Source organism: Octopus bimaculoides, chromosome 20, assembly GCF_046866305.1.
Source record: "Octopus bimaculoides isolate indiv1 chromosome 20, ASM4686630v1, whole genome shotgun sequence".
Lineage (NCBI taxonomy): Eukaryota > Metazoa > Mollusca > Cephalopoda > Octopoda > Octopodidae > Octopus > Octopus bimaculoides.
The window spans coordinates 29,934,394-29,955,901 of NC_142947.1; the positions used below are offsets into that span (position 1 = coordinate 29,934,394).

Consider the following 21,508-nt stretch of genomic DNA (forward strand, 5'->3'; position numbering starts at 1 on the left):
AGTCCAGCAGTACTGGCAACGAACTCGCTAGAATGTCTTTTCACGTGCCACTGACACAAGTGCCAGGAAGGCGACGTTGGTAACAATCAAGCTCAAATGGTGCTATTTACGTGCCCCTGGCATGGAAGTCAGGCAGCTGGTGCTCTGGCAACGATCACGCTCGGACGGTGCTCTTAGTGATCTACTGGTACAGGTGCCATCACGATTTCGCTTTTGCTTGCCCCAACAGGTCTTCGCAAGCCAAGTTTAGTGTTCAATGAAGACGTTGGCATGGGTGCCAGTCTACAAATTTAGTTTGATTTCGATTTCACTTGCCTCAACAGGTCTTCGCAAGCGGAGTTTAGTGTCCAAAGAAGGAAAGTTACGCATAAGTGGGCTGGCTACATCCCTGGCAAGGCCTTGGATTTTGGTCTCACTTGGCTTGCCGGGTCTTCTCACGCACCACATATTTCCAAAAGTCTCGGTCACAAGTCATTGCCTCAGTGAGCCCTAATGTTCGGAGGTCGTGCTTCACCACCTCATCCCAGGTCTTCCTGGGCCTGCCTCTTCCACGGGTTCCCTCAATCGCTAGGGTGTGGCACTTTTTCACACAGCTATCCTCATCCATTCTTGCCACATGACCATACCAGCGCAATCGTCTCTCTTGCACACCACAACTGATGCTTCTTAGGTTCAACTTTTCTCTCAAGATACTTACACCCTGCCAGGTATGCACACTGACATTACTCATCCATCGGAGCATACTGGCTTCATTCCTTGCAAGCTTACGCATTTCCTCAGCAGTCACGGCCCATGTTTCACTGCCATATAGCATGGCTGTTCATACACATGCATCATACAGTCTGCCTTTTACTCTGAGTGAGAGGCCCTTTGTCGCCAGCAGAGGTAAGAGCTCTCTGAACTTTGCCCAGAGAGCAAAGGTCTATTCTTATTCTAGCAGCTACACTTTCAGCACACCCTCCCCCACTACTAACTTGGTCACCTAGATATCAGAAGCTATCAGCTACGTCCAGTTTTTCTCCCTGGAATGTGACAGAAGTTGTTTTCTGCACATTTTCAGTGTTTATTGCACCTGGAGACTATCCAACCGATCTTAATGAAACTTGACACATGTAGGGCTTATGCCCATGTGGTCACTTACACACTTGGAATTTGAAAACAAATTGATAGTTTTTAATCAGCATCAACTTTTTAAAAATCAATAGGACATTTCAATGTAAATTCTCATATGAATGTTATTTTCTGCCATAACTTATAAAGTTTTCAACCAATTTTTTCGAAATTTCATACGCAGATGGAATATGCGCTAAGGATAGGTTGAGACAAATAAATTTTTACCTAGGCTACTCAAGCAAAGCATAAGATCATCATCATCCAGTGTTTTAAATCTGAGTTTTGTCCCCGTTAACAGGGATGGCCATGATTTACCTCAATACGATAGCAACTGAGGCAGGCAGGTGCAGCCCATCCCAACCTTTGGGCTGGCTGGCTGGTGCCCATTCTCCCTTGCTATCATGAGGCTTTTGATTAACTGATTTTTAATTAATTGATTAACAAAATTTGGCCTAAATTGTTGTGGAGTTAAAATGTTCATCAATTATTTCAGCATTCTCAGATTGCTGTAACATGTATTTTCTTAACACCTGCACTTACAATTATTGATTCTAAATGTTGCAGCATTGTGTGCTAAATCATGTAACATGTATTTTCTTAACACCTGTGCTTAAACTGGGTCTAACTGTTGCAATCGATATTTGATCCTCACGATCAGTGAAACTATATCCATGAAAAACATTCGTCAAATTATGTACATGTGCACTAAAAATTTTCTCTCGGGTTCCAAGAGAATTTGCCCAAAAATGATGAAAATTGTCATTTTTGTATGCTTCTTTTCTCTCCTCATAGCATCTAATGACTCTTATGACCACCACATTGTCACCTCTGCACTCCAGCCATTTTTGTAAGTATAAAATCTGTTTTCTCAAAATATTTTTATGTCTACTTCACAGCACTCCTTTACAATTCCCTTCTTGATGTTTCCACTCATCTGACCAAACGATTGTCATTTTTCAATTCCACACGTATTTATTTGTATTATTGTTTCGTGAATGAATTTGCTTATGCCTTCTATTATCTGTCCTATGTCTTGATTTCATTTTTCGTCTGAGAGAAATTAGGCATTGGAATGGGTACTGGAAATATCTCCACTCCCGGGTATTACCGGGTACCTCAGCTAGTATATATATATATATATATATATATATTTAGTTATAGTTTATTTATAGTTATTATATATTTATATATTTATTTATATTCTATAGTATGTTTATATAAATATATATATATATATATGTATATAAAATAGTGAAGGTGGCAAGACGCAATTCAAAAACCAAAAAGGAAATAATTCACTGCCACTTATACACACACACACAAACACAGCTATACCAGAGGTGAGCAGGTCTTCTTAAAAACTATTAAATATTGCCAATCAACTTGCACTTTTGTTATCACCTCCAATAGTTCAACTCCCTGAGATTAGACTTTACTACTTCATCTCATGTTTTACTGAGTTTCCCTCTTTCACAAGTTCCATCTATATTAAGCTATTGGCACTTTATGTAGCTGTTCTCATCCATATGCAACACATGCCCATGCCAGTGCAGTCTTCTTTCTTGCACACTACATCTAATTCCTCTTATGCCTAGCTTTTTTCTCAAAATACTTGTACTTTGTCATACATGCACACATACTGCACATCCCACAGCACATGCTTGCTTCATTTTTTTTCCAGTCTTTTCAACCTCTCTGCATTCAAGGCCCATATCTCACTACGACACAGCAATGCATTTCTGACAGAAACATCATATAATCTGCCCTTCATTCTGTGAGAAAAAATATTTGTTGTCAGCCATAGCAGTAATTCCTTGAACTTTCTCCAATCTGTTCTTACTCTAGCAACCATCTCTTTTACACTAATTTACAATATCACACTACATCAAGAAAAAGGGACAAATACACACACACACATATGTATGTATACGATGGGTTTGTTTCAGTTTCCCTTTACAAGGCTTTGGTCAACCCAAGACTATAGTGGAAGATACTTGCCCCAGTTGCAACACAATGGAAGCTGAACATGAAACAATGTGGTTTCACACCTTAACCACACCTGCACCTGTGTGTGTGTGTGTGTGTGTGTGTGTGTGTGTGTGTGTGTGTGGAGGGGTGGTTGTGAGTATGTTTGTGTTGCCTTGTTTTGACATTGTGTGATAACTGTAAAGGAGTTTGACTGTCATAATAGCAGTGTCATTCATTTCCAACATTCTGTGAAAACATGCTTGGATATGGGTGAGGGTTGGCAACAGCGAGGGCATTCATTTGATTCCTGCAAGGATGGAAAGTGGATGCTAAATTAATGACAATGATGATATGGGTGTGTGATTATGAGTATGTGAGAAAGATGTTAATCACTGATGGTCAAAGTGGTAAACTAACAAAGCAATCATGTAGAAGATCTATGAAAGATAAAAGATAACAATCGAATTGATCAAGAAGAATATAATCTTACTGATTGTTTCAATTCACAGAAATGATATAAAATGTAAATGTCTCCTTGTTGAGAATGCAGATTAACTAAAACTTTACTTATCTACAGTTTATACTGTAGGTGAATCAACATCAGAGCATTTACATGACCACTCAAAATAGAAATAACAGCCAAATTACTCTTTAATCACATCCTACTGCCTTTAAAAAAAAGCCACAATAATATTGGATAATATACATAGTTTTAGGTACATGATATCTTAAAAACAGGAACATTTTTTTTTTATCATAGACTAGCTTAAAAGTCGCACTCCATGCAGGTTGTTAAGCTAGCTCCTGTGGAGGGCAAATTGGTCCAGTGGCCCAAAACTAAAGAGAGTTACATCACGTGACTATAATACATCTATAATGATTATATGTCCCGGTGGTATTTAATCAGATGTTAAGGACAGATAAGAATTAATTCTGTAATGCAATCGTTCTATTGTTCCAGTCCCAAGTCAAATTCCAACTGTTGGCCAATTTGTCCCAAAGTTCTTATCTCAACATAAAATTAATGAAGTGAAAGTCATTTATTTCCTTCTTCATCTCTGACATCATCTGACAAATGCCAACTAAGATGGCATGAATCAGCCAAGCTTTACCTGCTAGAAATAGCAACCCAAATGCTGGATGTTCAAGAACCAAATGAAGAGCACACTTTCAATCCTGCGATCATCCTGATTCCAAAATGAAATAATACATCTGTGCAGAGCAAATGTAGACTGAGATACAGGAGTCCCAGATGGACAGACAGAATTTCGCTTTTATCAATATAGATGTAGCAATAATGAAGAAAAAAACCTCAAAGAAGTATTCTGTATACTAACTACGCATATGACAATGCTTCATGTGTGTAGTATAGGGACTTGAAAAACTTTTAACTAAAGACGTGTTCAAAATCTAAAAAACAAAAATTAAAATTTTTAAATGGACAAGGTAGATCATTCCAACTAAAATGAACCAAGTAAAATTTTTAGAAACAAAAGATGATTTAGTTCAGCATGGACTATGTCAAATGCCAACTGGTGAAAGTAATGGGTATGTTTCTATTGCAAACAAAAAATTTCATGTAATAATAATGATGACAATGATAAATCTGTTGATGATGATGATGATGATGATGATGATGATAATAATAATAATAATAATAACGGTAGTAAATTATTATAAGTTTTATATACTTACCTCTGAGATTATTTATGTCATTACGCTGTTGTTTGATGACAAGAATAGCTTTGTCCAATGAAAGCTCATCAAAAGAAATCTCAGAACTTTCAAAGTCAGTTAATGATGAAGAGGACTCCATTAGTTCTACAAAAAATAAAAGCAATAAATAAAAGTCACATATAAAATTGACAAATATTTGATGTTGTACATAATATTACTGACATTATACATATTGCAATAACAAAAGCCAAAAATATTTTTAGTTGGGAATTTTTTTCAGAATGAGAGTAAGTATGGCTTCTAGGTAAATGTGGTACCAATCAGTTTACCTGCTTTCCTAATCAGATAAACATTTTATGTAAATTTCTTAGAATCAGTTATTCATATAAACTATATTACAGCAATATTTGAGATGCTGTTAATTCACTACTCCATTCCTTTACAAAACATCATTTCAAGTTTCATGACATGAGAAACTTTCAGTTCTTATCAAGGGAAGAATCTCCATTTTTTTAATTATTTTTTGGCATTATTAAAAAACACTGAAGACAGCAAACTGGCAGAATCATTAGCATGTTGGGCAAAATGCTTAGCAGCATGTCGTCTGTTTTCTGTTCTGAGTTCAAAAGCTGAAGTCAACTTTGCCTTTCATCTTCTTAGGGTCGATAAGATAAGTACCCGTTGAGCACTGGAGTCTATGTAATCGACTCACTGCTTCATTCGAACTTGCTGGCCTTGTGCCAAAATTTGAAACCATTATTATAAAGCACTGATTCGGTTAACTGAGGCCATTGCAAAAGTGAAAATTTTACTCCATTTAATACTAAGTTTTATTGTTTGCTAACCAAAAGTTTGTCATAGTGTATCAGCAATTGATCTAATCAGATGCAATATTGGTGAATCTGCTCTTTTGACCACAGAAAAATTAGCCAGATTAGTCAATGTTGAGTGGACAAAATTTCTTACATAAATGAAAGAGAGTACTGAAGAAGACTTTTTGTTGTTGTATATAGATTAAAGGGAATATACAAAACGTTTTTATGTCTCTTAAGCCATAGATCAAAAGAGCTTCTGCTTTAGCTCAGTTTCACATTATGAAGGAGATCATCATCATCATCATTTAATGTCCTCCTTGGACAGTTTGACAGGAGCTGGCCAAGCAGAAGCCTGTACCAAACTTCTGTGCCTGTTTTGACACAGTGTTTATGGCTGGATGCCATTCCTAACACTAACCACCCAGCAGGTGGGTAGTAAAATATCTGGAACTTTATATATTGTATGCTGCCCCAGTTAAACACTGATTGAGCACATATATGATCAAAAGAATCTATGACCAGGCAAGACTGTGTGGTGAAGAAGCTCGTTTTGTAACCATGTGATTTCATGTTCAGCCGTACAGTGTGGCACCACAAGTAAATGTGATGCAACACACTGCTACTATAGAGCCAGATCAACTGATATCATGTGAAGTAATTTCATAGACAGAAATGCAGGAAGCCTATTTGTATATATATATACACATAGATGTGCATGCATGCATATACATACATACATACACACACACACACACACATATATATATATATATAAAAGATAATAAGAGTGAAAAAAACTACAGAAGGCTTGTGTTACATGGTTAAAGTATATATTTAAATTATGTCAGAAAAATGTTATAAAATTTTTTTGGTATATAAACATTGTATTTGGAGAAATAACCAATTTCGTGTTGTCTTTTCAAATTTCTCATATACATATATATAGGCACAGACATGGCTGTGTGGTAAGAATTCTGCTTCCCAACCACATGGTTCCAGGTTCAATCCTACTGCATGGCACTTTGGGCAAGTGTCTTCTACTATAGCCTCCAGTTGACCAAAACCTTGCGAGTGGTTTTGGTAGACATAAAATGAAAGAAACTCATTGTGTTTGTGTATGTATGTATGTGTGTGTGTGTGTGTGTGTGTGTGTGTGTGTGTGTGTGTGTGTGTGTGTGTGTGTGTGTGTGTGTGTGTGTGTGTGTGTGTATATATATATATATATATATATATATATATATATATATATATATATATATATATATATATATGTATATACACACACATATATATATATACATACATACATAAACACATATGTATGTATCTATATGTATGTGTCTTTGTCCCGCACCACCACTTGACAACTGTTGTTGGTATGTTTACATCTCCATAACTTAGCAGTTTGACAAAAGAGCTTGATAGAATAAGTACCAGCCTTAATAAAAAAGTGTACTGGGGTCGGTTCATTCAACTAAAGAAAAAAATCTTGCAAGGCAGTGCCCCAGCATGGCCACAGTCTAACGACTGAAGCAAGTAAAAAGATAAAAGATATAAACCTTATAAGTTGCACATACAGAGTATGTGTGTTTTGTTAATATGACAAATTTGTTGCATGTGTGGGTGTATATAAATATATACCAATGAAAAGAAGAAGACAAAGAAAATTTTGGAACTTTGAATAGTGGTAGAATTTCTCATGCAGAACACAGTTTACTCTGAACGTTTTTGACAAAATTTCCTATTTTAGAAGTTATTTTGTGTTAAAGTTGTCGTATTTGGGTAATTTCAACCAATCAACGATGTGTATTCGGTTGAAGAAAGCTACTGCTGTTTGCGATAGTAATTGAAAAGGAACAACTTCTGGGTCATCTCTACTACCTGTCACCACACTGTTCGAAGAATCAACACCATAGAGCAAACAGTCCACAGTTAGCTTTTTTGTTGTTGACATTTATGTAGTTTCAAAATGCTTTATTTTACAACTATGAGATATATTGTTATTATCATGATTTTATCTTACTATAATCAACAACAAACACATTTCGTCAATATAAAAGTCTTTATTAAGGCAGCAAGCTGGCAGAAATGTTAGCATGCCAGGCGAAATGCTTAGCGGTATTTCGTCTGCCATTACATTCCGAGTTCAAATTCCGCCAAGGTCGACTTTGCCTTTCATCCTTTCAGGGTCGATTAAATAAGTACAAGTTACACACTGGGGTCGATTAAATAAGAACCAATTATACACTGGGACCGATTAAATAAGTACCAGTTATGCACTGGGGTCGATTAAATAAGTACAAGTTACGCACTGGGGTCGATGTAATTGACTTAATCCCTTTGTCTCTCCTTGTTTGTCCCCTCTGTGTTTAGACCCCTGTGGGCAATAGAGAAATAAACATAAAAGTCTTTATTAGATTAAAAATAACATTATCGAAATATGAAGGTAAAACAAAACAAATAGCGGCTTATACACCAGAAAATACAGTAATTGTAGTGGCAGTGATAAGTTCATTCACTGGTTGCTAGTTGATAGTGTATAAGGGAGGGAAAGAGTAAGGAATGCATGATGCTGACGAGAAAGGAAGGAAGGATAAAGGTAATGAATAGAACAGAGTAGTGACATTTAGTAGAGATGACCCAGAAGTTGTTCCTCTTCGATTATTATCGCAAACAGCAGTAGCTTTCTTCAACAGAATACACGTCATTGAATGGCTGAAATTACCCAAATACAGCAACACAAAATAACTTCTGAAATAGGAGATTGTCAAAAACATTCAGAGTAAACCGTGTTCTACATGAGAAATTCTACCAGTATTCAAAGTTTCAAACTGTTTAGTCTAAAAAAATTAATTAAAAATTCTGTGATTGAGATGGAATAGATCCAAAAAATTAAATGTGTATTCAGGATGGGTCTATAGGGAAGAAATTATGTGGTGGTGGTGGGGAATCCAAGAAGGTGGATATATAAAAATAGGAAGAGAAGAAATAGAAGAAGGTGAAAGAGAAGAATGAGAAGGAAAGGAAAGGAAGAAGTAGAGGAAGAAGAAAAAGGAGCAGAAAAAGCTGGTGGTATGTCAGCCAGTACTAGCAGAGCCAAGGCGACATTAGTCTGCAACAACTTAAAGTGAAAAAATCTATTAAATAGATAACTAGACAATTGGGCAGGAATCAAAGGATGAGGATGTTAAAGGTGTCTGTTGTGGGGAGACCTAAAATTTATGACCTTAGAGTGTTTTGGCACTGAGAAAGAGGTACAAGTAGTAATAGTAAAAGACAACATACATACAGAAATGCACACATAGATAAACACACACACACACATGCATGCACGCGCATATATACTTAGGGGGACACAGACACACCCGCCCACATGGAGACACACACATACATGTATATATGTATGCACACAACGTGTGTGTGTGTGTGTGTGTGTATATATATATATGTGTGTGTGTGTGTGTATATATATATATATATATATGTGCATGTATACTCGCATACACACATACACACACACACACACACATATATATATAAATCCATACACTCCACAGAGAGACACCCACAGGATCATATAGCTATATCAATACATCCATACAGATACGCATATATGTTCATACACATATACAAGCATACATACATACACACATTCAAGTACATACATAAACATACACACACACATGTATGTGTGTGTGTACATATATATATATATATATATATATGCACATATATACACCCATATATATACCTGGATAAATATTCACACACACATTAGTGGTAAAATAATTAGAGGTTGGACAGGGTAATTCTACTCTATATACAATTATACAAATAAAGTTAAAATGAGAAAAAAAACTGAAAGCACAGGCGAAACACATATCTCTAGCCATACACACCGATACTTCCGCACACAAACCCACACATATATCCAAGTGCATCCACATATACAAATAAACACCAACACACACACACACATATATATTTTTATATATGTATATACACACACACACATGTACACTGATATATATGTATGTATATACGTGCATGTTTATGAATGTGTGCCAATGTTTGTATATTCCATATTCATCATTGTTTGAACAATGTGGTACTGATGTTTACATTCCTTGTTGACATTATGACTGGTTGCACTGACTATAAAATCCTGTCTCAAAATTATTCTGCATCCAAACTTAGCCAACTAGGAGTGAAAAAAAAAAACGGAAGTCAAACAAATCATCCTATTTGGGTTTTTTTTTATTATTTGGGGATTTTTTGAGAGGAATTTCTTTTGTTTTTAGTACAGTGCATCCTGCACCTAATTATCCAAAGTGGCCTTCTTGTTTTTGCTATGGTAGGGTGGATTTGAAGTAGATTTAGCTGCTATTTGTTGTAATTCAAGAAGCTCCCATGTTTGTTATTTAGCTCCAGGTTAGCCCTGAACAAGCACACATATTAAAATACATTCTAGCCTTGACCAACCTATCTTTTTTTCTAATATGCAGGCAACGCAAGGCCGTATTACTCAATGCTTTCTTTTCTAAGAGGGTGGTTTGTGATTTGATGGGGATTTGGTTGCTATTTCTAGCGTGTTGAGAAAGAGGACATCGAAGCTCTTTTGTTGGCTTGTCTCATTATTGCTATACTATGCTGGTGTTGACTAATTGAGCTCTCAAATGATTAATTAAAAGGCAACTATCATTTAAATACGAGTCTGTAGCATACTTCTCTCTTTGTTATAAATACATGAGTGCGGATGTAGTGGTTAACAGCTAGCCTTCGGTCGCATCTTTGGACCGTGTTGTGTCCACCACTCTGATTGGTTGGTATTGGCGTATTTTTGTCTCTTGTTCTATCTTGTGCCAGGGTGCAACCCAACCAATCGCAGCCTTCAGATAAGGTCGCGTGGGACAGTCTTTCTGAACCCCTGTTTGAGTCAATGGTATCTTATAAATAGCTGGCTGTTCCACCTTCCCAGTTGTCAGTCTGGCTCCAGACTTTTCTTCTGTTTGGTTCTTGATTGCTTTCGCCGTAAGGTCAGTTGTAGTGCTTAAATCTTGCTATTTCTGTTATTGTGTTTGTTGGTTTCCCGTAATGGAAGCACTGTTATATTTAGTGGTATCATTTTGTGAACTGTGACCCTCCGCCTTTGGAGGAAGGAATTCTTTGTTTATTGTGAAATATTGAACTGTTTTTCCATTTTGGAAATTGTTATTTTTTGCTCCGTTATATGGAATTGTTTAAAAATTGTGAAAATGTCTTCTATGGAAGAAAGGTCCCCGCTGAATTTTGCGGCGGCCATTGGCGGCCGTGAACAAATTAATTTAAAAGTTGAAGAGATTCAAGCTTTTTTTTTGGCATGATCTCTGAAAAGAATGGTGAGTCGAAAATTACGCCACCAAGTGAACTACAAAAAAACAATTGTATACAAAACTTAAAACATGGAATCCAAGAGATTTGAACACTTGGAGGAGAGCTCTATAGAGAAGTATCTCGGCGCTACTATCCGTGAAATTAAATATTTAACGAGAGGAACGAAATTTGCCACGATAGAAGCAAGGTTCAAGTCGACAGAGCTGGCAAAGGAGTATTTGACTCGAACCTTACAAAGTGGCAATATTCTTCTATTACCTTTATATCTGGGACGTAGGACATCTCGGATAAAGATTAAAAATATCCCCCCAGAGGTAGGCTGGATCATGGCCACCCTGCTTTTCAAAAGAGAAGATAAAATAAAAATCATACAGATTACAAGAGACGGACCTCAAAATTGGTGGGGCCAGACACTCGAGATTCTGGCCCAAGCCACGACTAATGATTTAGAAGAACTGCCCAAAACAATAGTTATGGAGATGAGTATTCCTATACATGTGGAAGGCAGAAGGCCACGCTGTTTCAAGTGCGGTAAAAATAAGGCCACATAAAAGAAAAGTGTCCAGACAACAAAAAAGTAGACCAGTCTACCTCTACCCCCCCCCCCCGCTCCAAGGAAGATGACCCCCCAAGAGGGAAAATTGACAACCAAAAAACCAAAGAAAAACTTACAAGTAAAAAAGGTTGCACCCGCAGCCAGAGAGACAAGTATAACCCCTGCAGGAACGAAAGAAGGTGCACTCCCAGCCATGGAGGCCGTAACCAAGAATACATCCACCAAAGAGGGTGAACTCCTGGCCATGGAGGCCGTTAGCAGGAGTTCATCCAACCAAGAGGCAGTCACTCTCAGGAATTCATCACAGACAGTGAGGAAGAAAAGCAAGAACCCACAGATGGCTATCAAGTATGTTCGAGGAAAAGACAAAAAAAAAATGGACTCCCCGAATAAGGAACAGGTCCCGAAGACTAAGGTCCCAAAGCCTGGAAAAATAGAAAAGAAAAAGAAGGAAAAGAAAATGTCGTTCATAGACATACCTATAAGTATTCCTAAACCAAAAGACTTAGTAACGGTTGCTTACAAATCCAAAAACATCTATCTAGATGGGGCCATTAGACAGACCCCATCTAGATTCATCTGTATATAGAAACGACTATAAACAGAGCCCGATAATCATAGCAAATATTGCTAGAACACTTTACTATGATGTATCCAAACTCCACCCCAAAGACATTTGTATCCTTAAGAACCTCAAAAAAGTATTTGACCCGCCGGTTGAACCCTTTCTGGATGAAAAGGACGAAAGTAGGGGAATGGTCTCAAATGTCTTGAGAACCATTCCCCTAGAAAGATAAAATGTTAAGTGGCTTTCTTTTCTTCTATGACTTGGAATGGCCATGTTAAACATTGCATGTTTGAATGTTCGTGGCCTGAGCTTGAAGAGGAAGCAGGCGCGCCTTCTTGACGACCTCGGGTCACATGGTATAGATGTGATGGTTATTACAGAGACCAAGCTGGGCAAGCTGCAGGCCTTCTCGGCTCTTCTGAATGACTACGAGAAAATAATTTCTCCTAGCCGAGAGGGATGGAGCAGAGGGGTGGCTGTCTTGATCCGAAAAAGCCTGGTCATGCAGACACGTACAATCTTCGTGGACCCAGAAGGAGAGTTGGTCGTTCTGGATCTGACATACAGTGGTAAGGCCTTCAGGCTGGTTGGCATCTACGCACCTGGTAATGCAGACAAACGGGTTGACTTCTTTCGACGCCTGGAGAATTTCCTGGTGACATCAAGGACAGTAGTTGTACAAGGTAACTTTAACGCTATACTGGATGCACGCCTGGATAGCGTGGACTCGAAGGATAGAAAGGGGAACTCATGCCTCATCAATCTGCTGAAGCGTTTCAGGCTGGCAAATCGATATAGACTTGATCATCCGAAAGTTCCAGTGTGGACTTGGGCAAGAAACGATGGATCGATCAGGTCTTATATAGACTGGATAGTCGTAAGTACTAGAGACAGGCATAGCTTTAGTTGTCCACAGTTTACCTACGTACCCTACACAGATCACAAATTAGTGACGTGTAGGGTGAATATAGATAAGATGCATAGACAGGGATCTAGCTACTGGAAGCTGAACAAGACTTTATTGGATTGTGAGGCTTACCGAGCCATTGCTGCGGAGGTTGAGGGACACGGGGGTGGACCCACATGATCTTTGTTATGGGAGAAATGTAACGGCATATGCGGATGACATCACCATCACTGTGTCTGATGAAGGGCATCTACCTCAGGTAAAAGACGCCATCAAAGGATACGAGACGGTGACAGGAGCTAAAATTAACCAGGAAAAATGAGTCGGCTTGCAAGTCGGCACCTGGTGGGACAAGTTGGTGCCTCCCGAGAGCGTCGTTGGGCACTGGACGGAGGGCCTGGTTAAAATGCTTGGGGTCTGGTTTGGATCGGACCTCCAGGTGGAGATGAACTGGAGTGAGGTGGCGAGCAAGGTGACAGCCATAGCCCAGAAGTGGTCTGGGAGGAGGTTATCCTTGTTGGGAAGGGCGGAGGTTGTGCAGTTGTTCATAGCATCGGTGATAACCTACCGCCTAACCGTCATGCCTTGCCCCAGTTTGTGGCTGAACAAGCTGGAGCGGATCCTTTTCCACTTTTTGTGGGGAAAGAAAACTCCACTTGTGAGGTGCTCCATCTATTGCCAGAAACCGTTAAAGGGTGGGCTAGGGATGCCCTGGCTGATGATGCGCAAGCATGCGCTGGGGCTGAGACATCTTCGGTGCCACCTGGATGGTGAGCAGGTGTGGTCAACACTTACCAAGCAGGTCTTTCCAAAGTGTGAGTCCCTTGTGGACTTAGGAGCATGGATCAGGCGGAGATCCAAGACATGGGAGTGGCAAGAGGAGTGCAAACAAGCACTTTCCCTCTTCTCCCGGGTGAGCAATGCTGACAACAGGGTTACCACAGCGGATATTTATAGCGGGTTGGTAGAGCATAAGTCTGACGATGTCCTGGGGGAGACTCTAGGTTTCGACAAGAGGCAGCTAGCCAGCCTGTTCGGGAGGACCTTCGGGTCGAGATTTCTGGATAACTACCAGAAATCCTTGACCTGGCTGTGCTACTGATCAGCCTTACCAGTTCGGGAAAGGTTATCAAGGCATGGTTATGACACCTCCCCCGCGTGTCCGAGGTGGAGGCTAGCCAGTGAAACAGTTACGCATGCTTTCCTACACTGTGAGGAATTGAGGGAGTTGATAGCCTATGCTGAACAGCTGATGTCGGATACAGAAGGAGTACGGCTCTCGACTGAGTCCATGATAAAGATTGTACCACCTTCCTCTTTCGCCAAAGAAAAGAAGGCAGTATTTCTCTGCGTAATAACCATATTGAAAGAAACGGTATGGAAGACGCGAGTGAAAGGGATTGTGACAGGACAGTTCATCTCCAGACAAGGGCTGGTGAACTATTTCACCGCCCATCTTACTTTCAAGATCCATCTGGAGAGGAGGAGCCTGCCGCAAAGAGTGTTCGCGAAAAGATGGAAGGAAGTCGTAAGAAAGATGAGTATGCAAGAAGCCATGCTAACACAGCCGGTCCGGGCATAGAAGAACAGGAAAAGATTTACAAAAGGAAATCAACCAGCAGGTTAGTGCACTAACCCAAAACCTGAAAAGAATCATGTAAATTTTTAACTTATATCATATCATCCACATTTGTATAAACCCATTCGTACTAAATCATTTGTAAAAGCTTGACTGACCCATATATGTTCTTGTCTGTCCTTGTTTGTCCCCTCCATGTATCCTTGTATTAGGAAAATAAAGAAATTCAGTCCAGCTCCAGACCTTCTGAGGTCCAGCCGCTGACCACAGAGCACACAGCCAGTTCCAGCGACGATACGACACAACACAGCTTCATTGGAGATCCAACACTTCGTTTCAACTGTTTACTGCAAACTCCTTCGTCGCCACCGCCAACATCTACACCAACTTTTCTAAGTACACACCAACCAGCAATGCTCGCACAGCTTTCTCTACACTGTTTGTGAAATGCTTCACCATGGTTAACGGTGAATACAACCTGCAAGAACTCCTGTACCAAGTAACCGGCCGCAGCATTAAAGCCTCAATTTCTCACGATATGTGTCTCTTCGGCTCTGCCTTTGCCGCCACAACCCCTTGATACAGAACTTCAACTACAGTGTACCATTGGATACGAACTGGTATTTCCCATCCTTGTGTCTGGACTTTCTTCTGACATCCTTTTCTATGCTCTGTATTTCTCGCACACACATACACGTTTTTATACACATACATCCAGTTTATATGACGGCCTGTCTATCATTGTGTTTATTATGTTGCACACACACACACACACACACACACACACACACACAGACATATAAGTTGACATTCAATAAAACGTTTCTCTTAAACTTTTTACCGGTTGTGTCTCCCTCTTTTCCTTTTGGCACTTATACACATTTAACCTCATTTCATTGTTTTATATTTGTGTCAACTGTGCAATGCGCTAAAGGAGCCATTCCTCGTCACCATCTCCTGGTCGCACGGTCGTTACAAGTCCTTTATAAAATATGTATGGCTTCAAGTGAGTTGGTATCAAAGACTAAATGATGTTTCTGGTTTTCTCTTTCACTATCTCCAAACTTTTTCATAAAATAAAACAAAACATAACCTCCATATGTTTCTATACACATCACAATTGAGTATCCGATAACTAACCAAAATGACAGATTACTCTGTCTAGTTAGTGGCTAAACACTTAAACTCTCAAATGATCAGAGAGCAATAGCTAAAAATAGATTAATATAAGATAAAACAACTTGCTACTCAAATCAACAAAGGCTTCATTTGTCTGCACACCAGGGAGAAAAGTTACCAATATAAGGCTACATGACCATATAACCTTGGAAAAGTGAAGATAAGCACTGACCTAGTTATGTGCGATTTCCAACTTTTTCTGTTGACTGAAAGAGGTGCCGAAAATATGCACATCAGCTTTTTTAAAATTATTAAAAAAAGGGTTGAAATTGTTCCAAAACAGGGATGGGCGCATGCATTGCACCTGGCTGCAAAAGAATGCATAGATGCAATACAATGCATTACAAACTTAGATTTTCTCAAATAATTTGCCTCAAACTCATGGAACACACGTGGACCATACGTAGCACACAAGTGTATAGCAGCACAGCTGTTGGAAACGTCAGCTCTACACCAGATAAAACACCAGATACTAGAAGAGCCACCGATAGATTTATCAGATAAGGTGGCCCCAAGTTAATTGTATCTGAATAAAAGACAGGATCAACACAGCTGGGATACCTTCGATTATAGGTCTGCTCAATCAGGACTGGACAATAACAATGACACTTTTAGAACCAAAATGTGAGCCCTTCTCCTTATGTGGGTGTGTGTGTGCGCACGTTAGCACACAAATGGAGGCGAGGGTCCATTCGGAAAAAGCACTACTACTATTACTACTACACATTTTAATGTCAGAGCTTTAAGAGGGAGTGATCTAGGCACTTCTTTGGAATTCCCCCAACCCAAACTTTTGAGCCAGTAATGTAAAAAGGAAATTTTTTTCAGATTCACATGTTTTTGATATCGGAGATTACAATAATTTAGCAAAAAAAAAAAAGGCATAACTACGGATTTCTGCCCCCACCCCCATCCACCCACCGACTTTGGATGATCATAACTTTCAGAAAAATGGATATTTTTTAATGAAATTGTCTACGAATATATGCTATATCGTGTAGATTTCGAATCTATAAAACTTGTGGAGGAAAGTGTTTTAGGAGGGGGTGGGGTGGGGAATTTCAGAAAATTCACCGGAATCCACTTCAATTTGTCTTAACTTTCAAGAAAATGGATATTTTTAAATGAAATTCTCTACAAGTATACCTCGGACTATGTAGATTCCGAGAACATAGGAATTTTGGGGAAAACAACTGGGGGTTATTTTTGAGAACCGTTCCCCACTCGAGGGTGTTTTTTAATTACATATGTGTGTGTGTGAGAGAGAGAGAGAGAGAGAGAGAGAGAGAGAGAGAGAGAGAGAGAGAGAGAGAGAGAGTGTGTGTGGTAGAAATCTACGGATGCACAAATGCACAAAACGGAGAAAACGAAACAAATATGGAAGACTTGTTCCGAAACACACCCGAGTAGGGAACAGTTCTCAAAAATAACCCCCAATTGTTTTCCCCCAGAATTCCTATGTTCTTGGAATCTACATAGTCCGAGGTATATTTGTAAAGAATTTCATTTAAAAATATCCATTTTCTTGAAAGTTAAGACGAATTGAAGTGGAGGCCGGTGAATTTTCCGAAATTCCCACCCCCTCCCCTCCTAAAACACTTTCCCCCAAAAGTTTTGTATATTCGGAATCTACACGATATAACACATAACGTAGAAAATTTCATTAAAAAATATCCATTTTTCTGAAAGTTATTGATCATCCAAAGTCGATGTGGAGGCAGAAATCTGTAGCTATGCCCCCACCCCAATTTTTTTTTAATTTCAATTACTCCCCCACCCCAACCACCCAATTTATTTGCTTTGTTTACAGTTGACAAGCCGTGTTGTCACGCACAAAATGAGGCAAGACTTCCGCCCCACCACCACCAAAAAAAACCACCCTTAAAAAAAATTTGGCGATCTTACGGTACAAGTCCTAAATATCGCAAGTTTTCAGAATTTTTTTTTTTTTTTTTAATGTGCGGAAAAATACGGAAATTATGATTCTGAAAAAAATTTCAAAAATCTTTGTAAAATCTTTTTTTTTTTTTTTTTTCTAAATATGCGGGAAAATACAGACATCATGATTCGGATAAAAATTTCAAAACATTTCTGTACTTACGGTTACGGTTTTAGGGTTAGGGTGTTAGGATTAGGGTTAGCGTTGGGAAAAAAGTCAAAATTGAAGAAGCTGGGGAGAAAGGGAGGGGGAAAGATTTCCCAAAGCCGATTTTTGGCAATTTTCCGGAACTTCCGTATCCGAAAACGGGGATTTTTGGCAAAAAAAAATTACAAAAATAAACAAATCTAGGAAAAAATGGTGGGGAGGAGTCTTTCCCAAAATGACAGCTTCCAAATCCTGTTTCCTGGTTGGGTGAAAATTATCTATAACTTTTTAAAAACATTGAAATTAATTTTTTTTTTTTGCTAAATCGTAATCTCCGATATCGAAAACATGAATCTGAAAAACAATTTTTTTTTTAACTACTGGTTCAAAAGTTAGAGTAGGTGGGGGGATTCCGAAGAAGTACGGTGATCTACTTTATGAAAAGACTAAAAGTACTCTCCCAAATTATCAGATGATTTTTATTTCGTGAGTTGTCAAATAAATATCGCAAGAAGAAAGATAACCTAACTCATTCATGCCAGAGGAAATTAAGTACCAGCACAAGTAACGGAGTCAGTCCTATGATCGATCGAGTCGGGATTAGGCTATTACCGGTATTTACCCTAACACCTTCTTCGTATTAGTATTTGAGCTAGATATGGCTTTAATCTTTAATTTAGAAAGGATACCGAAAGACGTTTTTTCGATCTACGTAAAAAAAGTCTTAAAGTTGATATTCTCTAATATCGGTACCTTTGTCGATTACTCCAATGGACAGCTATTTGACCTATTTGAACATTAGTTATTGTACTTAGTCCTCAACATCTCTGGGAAAAAACCAAAGTAGCTGTTAAGTGCTGGAGTTTCATAATGTTAAAATATCTTAAGTGTTATATCATTGTTTTCTCGGCTACTCTACTCCACCTCACGTACAAACATTACTTAATTTCAAACAGTTAGAGACGAGTTACGTGTACATGCAGTGGTAGTCTCATGGATCAGATGTTTATTACACTCTCAGATCGAATCGTATCCATTGTACATATCTGGCAATTAGACCTCCGATGATGATCGGAGATCAAATCGATCGAAATCTAGTATAGATGTAAATATTCAAAAATCTTTCGTCTCTAAGAACAGGGTGTGCTCCTTAAAATGTTTCTCTTTATATTAAACATAGCATTTTTTGTTATCTACCATAAATCTGGCGCTTCTTAACAGCTACTTTGGCCGTTTCCAGAGATGTTGAGGACTAAGTACAATAACTAACGTCCAAATAGGTCAAATAGCTGTCCATTGGAGTAATCGACAAAGGTACTGATTTTTTTTACGTAGATCGAAAAAACGTCTTTCAGTTTCCTTTATGAATTAAAAATTAAAGCCGTACCTAGCTCAAATACTAAATACAAAGAAGGTGTTAGGTTAAATACCGGTAATAGCCTAATCCCGACTCAATCGATCATAGGACTCAGTGCTGGTACTTAATTTCCTCTCGTATGAATGAGTTAGGTTATCGTTCTTAACTCCTAAGACAAAAGATTCAGTTGACAAAATATTATCAAGTGTCCTTGAATGTGATCAAACATAAAATAGAACATTCGCTTTGTGCCCCACTTCTAAGAAGAAGAACTTACTATTTTTAATAATTTCAGTTAGGAAAATTATTTTTGTAATTTATTTTCTTATACCTTTTCCTTAATCTTCACCATTTTTCTTTTTCTCTACCTCTTTCTAATCTATTCATTTCATCAACAAACTAAGGACAGAACTTCGGCTTACTAGAAATAGCAGCCAAATTGCTTTCGATTCATACCTACATTCTTATAAACATACAAGTCGAGGAAATGGTCTTGGGCTCCCTGGACATACAAAAAAATACGAAATAATCAAGGCTGGAAATAACAATGACCACAGGTCTGCTCGGTAAGAGAGCTCAACAACAAAATCATCTTTGTGATACATTCTTGAAACTCGCAAACCAAATGTATACCATCTTTTTAAAGTGAGCAAAAGAGGAACTGTCATGAATTAGATGTGGGCTATATCATAGATGGGCGGAGGTAAAGGACATGGAGCGCACTCCCTTCCGGTTTCTTTTGTTGTGTTTATTTTTTCTACAGAAACCCAATTTTTCGACTGCGGAGAGTCCGAATCTGCAAAACCATCGGCATTTCAAAATTTTTTATTCCCCTACCCACCTACACCCCCAATTTTTCACTTTTTTAAAAAAAATGTGGGCGGCGAAATACGAAGAAAAATACGGAGATTATGATTTTGGAAAATAATTTTGGAAAATTTCAATTTTTTAAAAATAAATAAACACCCCTCCCCTCCCCTCCGCCAGCGCATCTGTGACAGAAAGTGAACATGATGTGGTTGAGGGTCTTTTGGAATTAATTACTTTTTTTGCACACACACACAAGATGACATTTAATTTTTTTTTCTTTTTTGGTAATTCGTATTTAGAAAGTGGATCTTCGGTTTGGCTGTTGTTTCTAAATTGTCGGACTTTCCGGTTGGAGCGTACTTAGAATTGAAGATTTTGAAAAACCCCAAAACCCGTTTTCAAAATTTTAATTTCGAAATGCCGATGGAATCTCCGCAATCGAAAAGGTAGGTTTCTGTAGAAAAAAAAGACACCCCCCTCCCTCAAAAAAAAAATAACCGAAAGGTAGCACGGTCCATAGATGGCAGTCCTATCTGAAACAGGCAACATTGCAGCATCTGATTACTAGCTCAACTACATTAGTGAAAATGTTGCTGAGATAGAAAAATGCACCATGTTGGATGAGTAAAAAAGGAGTAGTCTGCAATAAGTGAAGGGTTATTAGTTGAGGTACCATACAGAAGTGAGCTTACTTAAGTGCACCATTGAAGAATGTATTCATCCAGGCTGGAGTGTAGAAGTAATATGAAGGAGTTATATAAAAATTTATAAACCCACCCGGTATGGATATATAGGGAACTGTAAATCATCAATTGAATTATGTGGACTTAATCGCAACTACCGCTAGCCATATAATGTCTATGTGGCAAAAGACAAGCCAAAACGTAAGGCTCACAATACTAGAAACATTTCATGACTATGGCAGCATATGTTTGTAGAAAATATCACGCAGAAATTAGTTAATATACATATATCATTCTTATTAATTAAGGATATATGCTGGATGCACTAACATTAGATCATAGGAATTTGGGAGACATAAAAATGACGTACACCAGAACTGGTAAACACTACAGTAAACACTTGACGTAAAAAGAAAAATCATTCTTTAATCGCAATTTTTGTCAACGTGGGAATCTGGGTAGTCGCTCGAATATTTAGAAATACCAACCAAATATTCGCCAAATTTACATCCTGCTATTTTCGAAGACCATGTTGAACAATGTAGTTACTGGCATAAAAAGACGAAATTCACACAGCTGGAAAGTCTTTGGTAACTCTGCTCAACATCAACACATCTGAGACAAAAACAACACAATCTTCACAACTAAATACTTACTAATGACAGTTTGTATCTAAAATACATTTCTTTCCATAAACTGTGGTTTCTGGTCTATGATTAAGTACGATCCCACCGACAGAGACCTTGGAGGTTTAAAACGTGAACGTGAACAAAAGGTGTATGCTAAAATCTAGTATATTCTTATGAGGTATTCTTGATGAGAAAGAAATTATAATAT

General features: G+C 38.3%; 1 protein-coding gene across 4 annotated transcripts in view; it reads right to left on the bottom strand.

The window, feature by feature from the left end:
- Window positions 1–21,508, bottom strand: part of LOC106878426 (uncharacterized) — a 61,216-nt gene that overhangs the window by 39,180 nt on the left and 528 nt on the right. For 2 of the 4 annotated variants that reach the window (XM_014927634.3, XM_089338301.1), the window contains exon 2: window positions 4,777–4,902. In XM_014927634.3, the coding sequence (XP_014783120.1) occupies window positions 4,777–4,897 (121 nt within the window). In that variant the 5' untranslated portion in view covers window positions 4,898–4,902. Of the gene's footprint in view, window positions 1–4,776; window positions 4,903–7,885; window positions 7,946–21,327; window positions 21,442–21,508 lie in introns of those variants that run through there. The other 2 variants (XM_089338303.1, XM_089338302.1) reach the window with 2 other exon arrangements.